Source organism: Entelurus aequoreus, linkage group LG03 (assembly GCF_033978785.1).
Source record: "Entelurus aequoreus isolate RoL-2023_Sb linkage group LG03, RoL_Eaeq_v1.1, whole genome shotgun sequence".
Classification (NCBI taxonomy): Eukaryota; Metazoa; Chordata; class Actinopteri; order Syngnathiformes; family Syngnathidae; genus Entelurus; species Entelurus aequoreus.
Genome location: NC_084733.1, coordinates 92,627,401 through 92,638,306, shown reverse-complemented (window position 1 = coordinate 92,638,306; position 10,906 = coordinate 92,627,401). Strand labels below are relative to the sequence as shown.

At 36.4% G+C, this 10,906-nt stretch overlaps 1 protein-coding gene across 1 annotated transcript in view; it reads right to left on the bottom strand.

The window, feature by feature from the left end:
* The window catches only part of LOC133645989 (endophilin-B2-like), an 11,912-nt gene continuing 1,006 nt past the window's right edge, over positions 1 to 10,906 (bottom strand). The window contains exons 2-6 of the mRNA XM_062040913.1: positions 6,253 to 6,324; positions 6,139 to 6,162; positions 5,973 to 6,062; positions 4,230 to 4,330; positions 1 to 3,403 (exon numbers count right to left, since the gene is read on the bottom strand). Of these exons, the coding sequence (XP_061896897.1) occupies positions 3,103 to 3,403; positions 4,230 to 4,330; positions 5,973 to 6,062; positions 6,139 to 6,162; positions 6,253 to 6,324 (588 nt within the window). The 3' untranslated portion in view covers positions 1 to 3,102. The remainder of the gene's footprint in view (positions 3,404 to 4,229; positions 4,331 to 5,972; positions 6,063 to 6,138; positions 6,163 to 6,252; positions 6,325 to 10,906) is intronic.

The window sequence follows — 10,906 nt, the reverse complement described above, 5'->3', positions numbered from 1 at the left end:
TCAATATTTTGTATTTATTTTTTGCTCATTACGTTTCGCAATTTGAATGTTGGAGCAAACATGAAAACAATATTTGGACATGTGTTTGTTTCATCTTTCTATGCGGGGAAATGCCCAGCAGGGGGCGACATATCGAGTACACTAATTATCTACACCAGGGGTCACCAACGCGGTGCCCGCGGGCACCAGGTAGCCCGTAAGGACCAGATGAGTAGCCCGCCGGCCTGTTCTAAAAATAGCTCAAATAGCAGCACTTACCAGTGAGCTGCCTCTATTTTTTAAATTGTATTTATTTACTAGCAAGCTGGTCTCGCTTTGCCCGACATTTTCAATTCTAAGAGAGACAAAACTCAAATAGAATTTTTCAATTTTATTTATTTACTAGCAAGCTGGTCTCGCTTTGCCCGACATTTTTAATTCTAAGAGAGACAAAACTCAAATAGAATTTTTCAATTTTATTTATTTACTAGCAAGCTGGTCTCGCTTTGCCCAACATTTTTAATTCTAAGAGAGACAAAACTCAAATAGAATTTTTTAATTTTATTTATTTACTAGCACTTCGCTTTGCCCAACATTTTTAATTCTAAGAGAGACAAAACTCAAATATAATTTTTCAATTTTATTTATTTACTAGCAAGCTGGTCTCGCTTTGCCCGACATTTTTAATTGTAAGAGGGACAAAACTCAAATAGAATTTGAAAATCCAAGAAAATATTTAAAAGACTTGGTCTTCACTTGTTTAAATAAATTCATTCATTTTTTTTTTACTTTGCTTCTTATAACTTTCAGAAAGACAATTTTAGAGAAAAAATACAACCTTAAAAATGATTTTAGGATTTTTAAACACATATACCTTTTTACCTTTTAAATTCCTTCCTTTTCTTTCCTGACAATTTAAATCAATGTTCAAGTAAAAAAAAAATGTTTTTATTGTAAAGAATAATAAATAGATTTTAATTTAATTCTTCATTTTAGCTTCTATTTTTCCGACGAAGAATATTCATGAAATATTTCTTCAAACTTGTTATGATTAAAATTCAAAAAAATTATTCTGGCCAATCCAGAAAATCTGTAGAATCAAATTTAAATCTTATTTCAAAGTCTTTTGAATTTTTAAAAAAAAATTTGTTCTGGAAAATCTAGAAAAAATAGTCATTTGTCTTGGTCCAATTTGCTATATACTCTAACAAAGTGTAGATTGGATTTTAACCTATTTAAAACATGTCATCAAAATTCTAAAATTAATCTTAATCAGGAAAAATGACTAATGATGTTCCATAAATTATTTTTTAAAGTTTTTCTCTTCTTTTTTTCGGTTGAATTTTGAAATTGAAGACAAACTATGTTTCAAAATTTAATTGTAATTTTTTCCCGTGTTCTCTCCTCTTTTAAACCGTTCAATTAAGTGTAAATATCATTAATTATTAATAATAACATAGAGTTAAAGGTAAATTGAGCAAATTGGCTATTTCTGGCAATTTATTGAAGTGTGTATCAAACTGGTAGCCCTTCGCATTAATCACTACCCAAGAAGTAGCTCTTGCTTTCAAAAAGGTTGGTGACCCCTGGTCTACACATTACTCACTGCTATTCTAAATACTTTATTTGTTCCTTAAATTTCAGTCGTCTGGACGCTACAATGAACTCAATTTGTTCGATTTAAACATTAAAATGATGGAATTAAACATTTGCAGTTATGACTTTTGTCATGACTGTACTTATGACTTACACACATACATATAGACACATGTATACACACATATATACATGCACTACCGTTCAAAAGTTTGGGGTCACATGTAAATGTGGTTATTTTTGCAGGAAAAGCACTGTACTTTTCAATGAAGATAACTTTAAACTAGTCTTAACTTGAAAGAAATACACTCTATACATTGCTAATGTGCTAAATGACTATTCTAGCTGCAAATGTCTGCTTTTTGGTGCAATATCTACTAGAGGCCCATTTCCAGCAACTATCACTCCAGTGTTCTAATGGTACAATGTGTTTGCTCATTGGCTCAGAAGGCTAATTGATGATTAGAAAACCCTTGTGCAATCATGTTCACACATCTGAAAACACTTTAGCTCGTTACAGAAGCTACAAAACTGACCTTCCTTTGAGCAGATTGAGTTTCTGGAGCATCACATTTGTGGGGTCAATTAAACGCTCAAAATGGCCAGAAAAAGAGAACTTTCATCTGAAACTCGACAGTCTATTCTTGTTCTTAGAAATGAAGGCTATTCCACTAAATTGTTTGGGTGACCCCAAACTTTTGAACGGTAGTGTGTGTATATATATATATGTATATATATATATATATATATATATATAGATGGTACATTTAACAAGCCTTACGCACAGTACTTCAAATGTACAATATTTGATATGGATGTTGTGTTGGTGATGATGTCTGCACTTGCATGTTTACTTTGTTGTCACTCTGACACTTGTACAGTGACACTCCTCCCAGGAAGTAGACAGTTGTACAGTGACACTCCTCCCAGGAAGTAGACAGTTGTACAGTGACACTCCTCCCAGGAAGTAGACACTTGTACAGTGACACTCCTCCCAGGAAGTAGACACTTGTACAGTGACACTCCTCCCAGGAAGTAGACACTTGTACAGTGACACTCCTCCCAGGAAGTAGACACTTGTACAGTGACACTCCTCCCAGGAAGTAGACACTTGTACAGTGACACTCCTCCCAGGAAGTAGACACTTGTACAGTGACACTCCTCCCAGGAAGTAGACAGTTGTACAGTGACACTCCTCCCAGGAAGTAGACACTTGTACAGTGACACTCCTCCCAGGAAGTAGACACTTGTACAGTGACCCTCCTCCCAGGAATTAGACTCCTCCCAGGAAGTAGACAGTTGTACAGTGACACTCCTCCCAGGAAGTAGACACTTGTACAGTGACACTCCTCCCAGGAAGTAGACACTTGTACAGTGACACTCCTCCCAGGAAGTAGACAGTTGTACAGTGACACTCCTCCCAGGAAGTAGACACTTGTACAGTGACACTCCTCCCAGGAAGTAGACAGTTGTACAGTGACCCTCCTCCCAGGAAGTAGACAGGTCCCATCATGTCTATACACTGATCTATTCATGGTTAGTCTGTCTTCTCTTCTTGGCTGCCATCACATCCTGACAACCATGAAGACTCTCCACTATCTCACCCACACTTCCACACTCAGCCTCATCTTTCTTGCTGCTACTTTGCTGAGGTGATGCAGGCGGACTCTTACTTGTCTCCTCAGCAGCAACTTCTAATGTCCAAGAGTCTCGCTCCAAATCTGGAAGGTGTGGAACCAAGATGGACGCCCTTTGCTGATCATTGGTATCGATAAGTTCATCGGTTATTGATGACTGCCACTGGCTGGAGCACAACACTGCTGGGATGCTGAAAGTACACACGTGTGTGTGTGTGTGTTGACAAGGACATATATAATGATGATAATACACATACATATTGTGTATATATATATATATATATATATTAGGGATGTAAATGCGTTAAAATGTAATAGCGGAAATTATCGGTATCGTTTTTTTTATTATCTGTATCGTTGTTTTTTTTATTAAATCCACATAAAAAACACAAGATACACTTACAATTAGTGCACCAAGCCAAAAAACCTCCCTCCCCCCCATTTCTTTCTGTTATTAATATTCTGCTTCCTACATTATATATCAATATATATCAATACAGTCTGCAAGGGATACAGTCCGTAAGCACACATGATTGTGCGTGCTGCTGCTCCACTAATAGTACTAACCTTTAACACTTCATTTTACTCATTTTCATTCATTACTAGTTTCTATGTAACTGTTTTTATATTGTTTTACTTTCTTTTTTATTCAAGAAAATGTTTTTAATTTAGTTATCTTATTTTTTTTTATTTTTTTAAAAGTACCTTATCTTCACCATACCTGGTTGTCCAAATTAGGCATAATAATGTGTTCATTCCACGACTGTATATATCGGTCGATATCGGTATCGGTTGGTATCGGTAATTAAAGAGTTGGACAATATCGGAATATCGGATATCGGCAAAAAGCCACTATCGGACATCCTTAATATATATATATATACAGTATATATATATATATATATATATATATATATATATATATATATATATATATATATATATATATATATATATAAATACAGATAATTGTGTATGTAGAGTATACACATAGTGGTGATGAAAGTGTGTATGCACCTGGCCAGGTGTTTCCTCAGCTCCAAGGCGTGTTGCTTGCATCGTGCGTAGAAACACGTCTGAGCATCCACAAAGTCTATCAGACTCTGCATGTGTTTGTTCTGAACACACACATCAACATCGTATTCTTATTACACAATTATAACACCTGTGTGTGTCCCCTTTGTGTGCAAGAAGATGGCTTTTCCATTTGAATGTCAGATCAACTAGAGTAGCCGATATGAAGGTATTGGTTAAGATGATCTCCTAAAGCTTTAGTAAAACTTGAAAATATTCCAATTCTGTCTTGATGGTCCTTCTTACTCAGCATATATGTCATGGAAAGAACTTGGGATTGACCAGTGACTTAGAATCCCTGGGAGGAAGAACTGGTGGACGCAACACTCTCCCACAATATGACTATATGTGTGTGTCTCTACCTACATGTGTGTTGTGTAACTCTCCCACAATATGACTATATGTGTGTGTTTCTACCTACATGTGTGTTGTGTAACTCTCCCACAATATGACTATATGTGTGTGTTTCTACCTACATGTGTGTTGTGTAACTCTCCCACAATATGACTATATGTGTGTGTTTCTACCTACATGTGTGTTGTGTAACTCTCCCACAATATGACTATATGTGTGTGTTTCTACCTACATGTGTGTTGTGTAACTCTCCCACAATATGACTATATGTGTGTGTTTCTACCTACATGTGTGTTGTGTAACTCTCCCACAATATGACTATATGTGTGTGTTTCTACCTACATGTGTGTTGTGTAACTCTCCCACAATATGACTATATGTGTGTGTTTCTACCTACATGTGTGTTGTGTAACTCTCCCACAATATGACTATATGTGTGTGTTTCTACCTACATGTGTGTTGTGTAACTCTCCCACAATATGACTATATGTGTGTGTTTCTACATACATGTGTGTTGTGTAACTCTCCCACAATATGACTATATGTGTGTGTTTCTACCTACATGTGTGTTGTGTAACTCTCCCACAATATGACTATATGTGTGTGTTTCTACCTACATGTGTGTTGTGTAACTCTCCCACAATATGACTATATGTGTGTGTTTCTACCTACATGTGTGTTGTGTAACTCTCCCACAATATGACTATATGTGTGTGTTTCTACCTACATGTGTGTTGTGTAACTCTCCCACAATATGACTATATGTGTGTGTTTCTACCTACATGTGTGTTGTGTAACTCTCCCACAATATGACTATATGTGTGTGTTTCTACCTACACGTGTGTTGTGTAACTCTCCCACAATATGACTATATGTGTGTGTTTCTACCTACACGTGTGTTGTGTAACTCTCCCACAATATGACTATATGTGTGTGTTTCTACCTACACGTGTGTTGTGTAACTCTCCCACAATATGACTATATGTGTGTGATTCTACCTACATGTGTGTTGTGTAACTCTCCCACAATATGACTATATGTGTGTGTTTCTACCTACACGTGTGTTGTGTAACTCTCCCACAATATGACTATATGTGTGTGTTTCTACCTACATGTGTGTTGTGTAACTCTCCCACAATATGACTATATGTGTGTGTTTCTACCTACATGTGTGTTGTGTAACTCTCCCACAATATGACTATATGTGTGTGTTTCTACCTACATGTGTGTTGTGTAACTCTCCCACAATATGACTATATGTGTGTGTTTCTACCTACATGTGTGTTGTGTAACTCTCCCACAATATGACTATATGTGTGTGTTTCTACCTACATGTGTGTTGTGTAACTCTCCCACAAGTTGTCGTGTCACATGTGTGTGACGATCAAAGGAGGACTGACAGATCCTCAGCTGCATCTCCGCCTACAAACATTGATTATTGATTGTGTATCAGTTGTCATCAGCTGTGAGATCAATCAATCAATCATCAAGAGCTCACCTGAGAGACTTCCTGAGCCCACATCTGATTGGACGAGAGACACAGACACACAACACACAACACACAACACACAAGTCATCATTTCAAGGTTTTCTTCTGGAGTCTCTCACTCACCTTCAGCCAGCCAACACGCACACAGCTGAACATGAAGGACATGTAGTCGTCCTGCCGGGTGTTGTTGAGTCTCTACACACACATGACACACAGTCAACTAAATATAGTCTTTTTCTGACCCTTGTTACAACAACAAGTGTCAATAGTGTGTTACAACAACAAGTGTCAATAGTGTGTTACAACAACAAGTGTCAATAGTGTGTTACAACAACAAGTGTCGATAGTGTGTTACAACAACAAGTGTCAATAGTGTGTTACAACAACAAGTGTCAATAGTGTGTTACAACAACAAGTGTCAATAGTGTGTTACAACAACAAGTGTCGATAGTGTGTTACAACAACAAGTGTCAATAGTGTGTTACAACAACAAGTGTCAATAGTGTGTTACAACAACAAGTGTCAATAGTGTGTTACAACAACAAGTGTCAATAGTGTGTTACAACAACAAGTGTCAATAGTGTGTTACAACAACAAGTGTCAATAGTGTGTTACAACAACAAGTGTCAATAGTGTGTTACAACAAGTGTCAATAGTGTGTTACAACAACAAGTGTCAATAGTGTGTTACAACAACAAGTGTCAATAGTGTTTTACAACAACAAGTGTCGATAGTGTGTTACAACAACAAGTGTCGATAGTGTGTTACAACAACAAGTGTCGATAGTGTGTTACAACAACAAGTGTCGATAGTGTGTTACAACAACAAGTGTCGATAGTGTGTTACAACAACAAGTGTCGATAGTGTGTTACAACAACAAGTGTCGATAGTGTGTTACAACAACAAGTGTCGATAGTGTGTTACAACAACAAGTGTCGATAGTGTGTTACAACAACAAGTGTCAATAGTGTGTTACAACAACAAGTGTCAATAGTGTGTTACAACAACAAGTGTCAATAGTGTGTTACAACAACAAGTGTCGATAGTGTGTTACAACAACAAGTGTCGATAGTGTGTTACAACAACAAGTGTCGATAGTGTGTTACAACAACAAGTGTCGATAGTGTGTTACAACAACAAGTGTCAATAGTGTGTTACAACAACAAGTGTCGATAGTGTGTTACAACAACAAGTGTCGATAGTGTGTTACAACAACAAGTGTCAATAGTGTGTTACAACAAGTGTCAATAGTGTGTTACAACAACAAGTGTCAATAGTGTGTTACAACAACAAGTGTCAATAGTGTGTTACAACAACAAGTGTCAATAGTGTGTTACAACAACAAGTGTCAATAGTGTGTTACAACAACAAGTGTCAATAGTGTGTTACAACAACAAGTGTCAATAGTGTGTTACAACAACAAGTGTCAATAGTGTGTTACAACAACAAGTGTCAATAGTGTGTTACAACAACAAGTGTCAATAGTGTGTTACAACAACAAGTGTCAATAGTGTGTTACAACAACAAGTGTCAATAGTGTGTTACAACAACAAGTGTCAATAGTGTTTTACAACAACAAGTGTCAATAGTGTGTTACAACAACAAGTGTCAATAGTGTGTTACAACAACAAGTGTCAATAGTGTGTTACAACAACAAGTGTCAATAGTGTGTTACAACAACAAGTGTCAATAGTGTGTTACAACAACAAGTGTCAATAGTGTGTTACAACAAGTGTCAATAGTGTGTTACAACAACAAGTGTCGATAGTGTGTTACAACAACAAGTGTCGATAGTGTGTTACAACAACAAGTGTCAATAGTGTGTTACAACAACAAGTGTCGATAGTGTGTTACAACAACAAGTGTCGATAGTGTGTTACAACAACAAGTGTCAATAGTGTGTTACAACAACAAGTGTCAATAGTGTGTTACAACAACAAGTGTCAATAGTGTGTTACAACAACAAGTGTCAATAGTGTGTTACAACAACAAGTGTCGATAGTGTGTTACAACAACAAGTGTCAATAGTGTGTTACAACAACAAGTGTCGATAGTGTGTTACAACAACAAGTGTCGATAGTGTGTTACAACAACAAGTGTCAATAGTGTGTTACAACAACAAGTGTCAATAGTGTGTTACAACAACAAGTGTCGATAGTGTGTTACAACAACAAGTGTCGATAGTGTGTTACAACAACAAGTGTCAATAGTGTGTTACAACAACAAGTGTCGATAGTGTGTTACAACAACAAGTGTCGATAGTGTGTTACAACAACAAGTGTCAATAGTGTGTTACAACAACAAGTGTCAATAGTGTGTTACAACAACAAGTGTCAATAGTGTGTTACAACAACAAGTGTCAATAGTGTGTTACAACAACAAGTGTCAATAGTGTGTTACAACAACAAGTGTCAATAGTGTGTTACAACAACAAGTGTCGATAGTGTGTTACAACAACAAGTGTCAATAGTGTGTTACAACAACAAGTGTCAATAGTGTGTTACAACAACAAGTGTCAATAGTGTGTTACAACAACAAGTGTCAATAGTGTGTTACAACAACAAGTGTCAATAGTGTGTTACAACAACAAGTGTCAATAGTGTGTTACAACAACAAGTGTCAATAGTGTGTTACAACAACAAGTGTCAATAGTGTGTTACAACAACAAGTGTCAATAGTGTGTTACAACAACAAGTGTCAATAGTGTGTTACAACAACAAGTGTCAATAGTGTGTTACAACAACAAGTGTCAATAGTGTGTTACAACAACAAGTGTCAATAGTGTGTTACAACAACAAGTGTCAATAGTGTGTTACAACAACAAGTGTCAATAGTGTGTTACAACAACAAGTGTCAATAGTGTGTTACAACAACAAGTGTCAATAGTGTGTTACAACAACAAGTGTCAATAGTGTGTTACAACAACAAGTGTCAATAGTGTGTTACAACAACAAGTGTCAATAGTGTGTTACAACAACAAGTGTCAATAGTGTGTTACAACAACAAGTGTCGATAGTGTGTTACAACAACAAGTGTCGATAGTGTGTTCCAACAACTAGTGTCAATAGTGTGTTACAACAACAAGTGTCAATAGTGTGTTACAACAACAAGTGTCAATAGTGTGTTACAACAACAAGTGTCAATAGTGTGTTACAACAACAAGTGTCAATAGTGTGTTACAACAAGTGTCAATAGTGTGTTACAACAACAAGTGTCAATAGTGTGTTACAACAACAAGTGTCAATAGTGTTTTACAACAACAAGTGTCGATAGTGTGTTACAACAACAAGTGTCGATAGTGTGTTACAACAACAAGTGTCGATAGTGTGTTACAACAACAAGTGTCGATAGTGTGTTACAACAACAAGTGTCGATAGTGTGTTACAACAACAAGTGTCGATAGTGTGTTACAACAACAAGTGTCGATAGTGTGTTACAACAACAAGTGTCGATAGTGTGTTACAACAACAAGTGTCGATAGTGTGTTACAACAACAAGTGTCAATAGTGTGTTACAACAACAAGTGTCAATAGTGTGTTACAACAACAAGTGTCAATAGTGTGTTACAACAACAAGTGTCGATAGTGTGTTACAACAACAAGTGTCAATAGTGTGTTACAACAACAAGTGTCAATAGTGTGTTACAACAACAAGTGTCGATAGTGTGTTACAACAACAAGTGTCAATAGTGTGTTACAACAACAAGTGTCAATAGTGTGTTACAACAACAAGTGTCAATAGTGTGTTACAACAACAAGTGTCAATAGTGTGTTACAACAACAAGTGTCAATAGTGTGTTACAACAACAAGTGTCAATAGTGTAGTTACAACAACAAGTGTCAATAGTGTGTTACAACAACAAGTGTCAATAGTGTGTTACAACAACAAGTGTCAATAGTGTGTTACAACAACAAGTGTCAATAGTGTGTTACAACAACAAGTGTCAATAGTGTGTTACAACAACAAGTGTCAATAGTGTGTTACAACAACAAGTGTCAATAGTGTGTTACAACAACAAGTGTCAATAGTGTGTTACAACAACAAGTGTCAATAGTGTGTTACAACAACAAGTGTCAATAGTGTGTTACAACAACAAGTGTCGATAGTGTGTTACAACAACAAGTGTCAATAGTGTGTTACAACAACAAGTGTCAATAGTGTGTTACAACAACAAGTGTCAATAGTGTGTTACAACAACAAGTGTCAATAGTGTGTTACAACAACAAGTGTCAATAGTGTGTTACAACAACAAGTGTCGATAGTGTGTTACAACAACAAGTGTCGATAGTGTGTTACAACAACAAGTGTCGATAGTGTGTTACAACAACAAGTGTCAATAGTGTGTTACAACAACAAGTGTCGATAGTGTGTTACAACAACAAGTGTCAATAGTGTGTTACAACAACAAGTGTCAATAGTGTGTTACAACAACAAGTGTCAATAGTGTGTTACAACAACAAGTGTCAATAGTGTGTTACAACAACAAGTGTCGATAGTGTGTTACAACAACAAGTGTCGATAGTGTGTTACAACAACAAGTGTCGATAGTGTGTTACAACAACAAGTGTCCGATAGTGTGTTACAACAACAAGTGTCGATAGTGTGTTACAACAACAAGTGTCAATAGTGTGTTACAACAACAAGTGTCAATAGTGTGTTACAACAACAAGTGTCAATAGTGTGTTACAACAACAAGTGTCGATAGTGTGTTACAACAACAAGTGTCAATAGTGTGTTACAACAACAAGTGTCAATAGTGTGTTACAACAACAAGTGT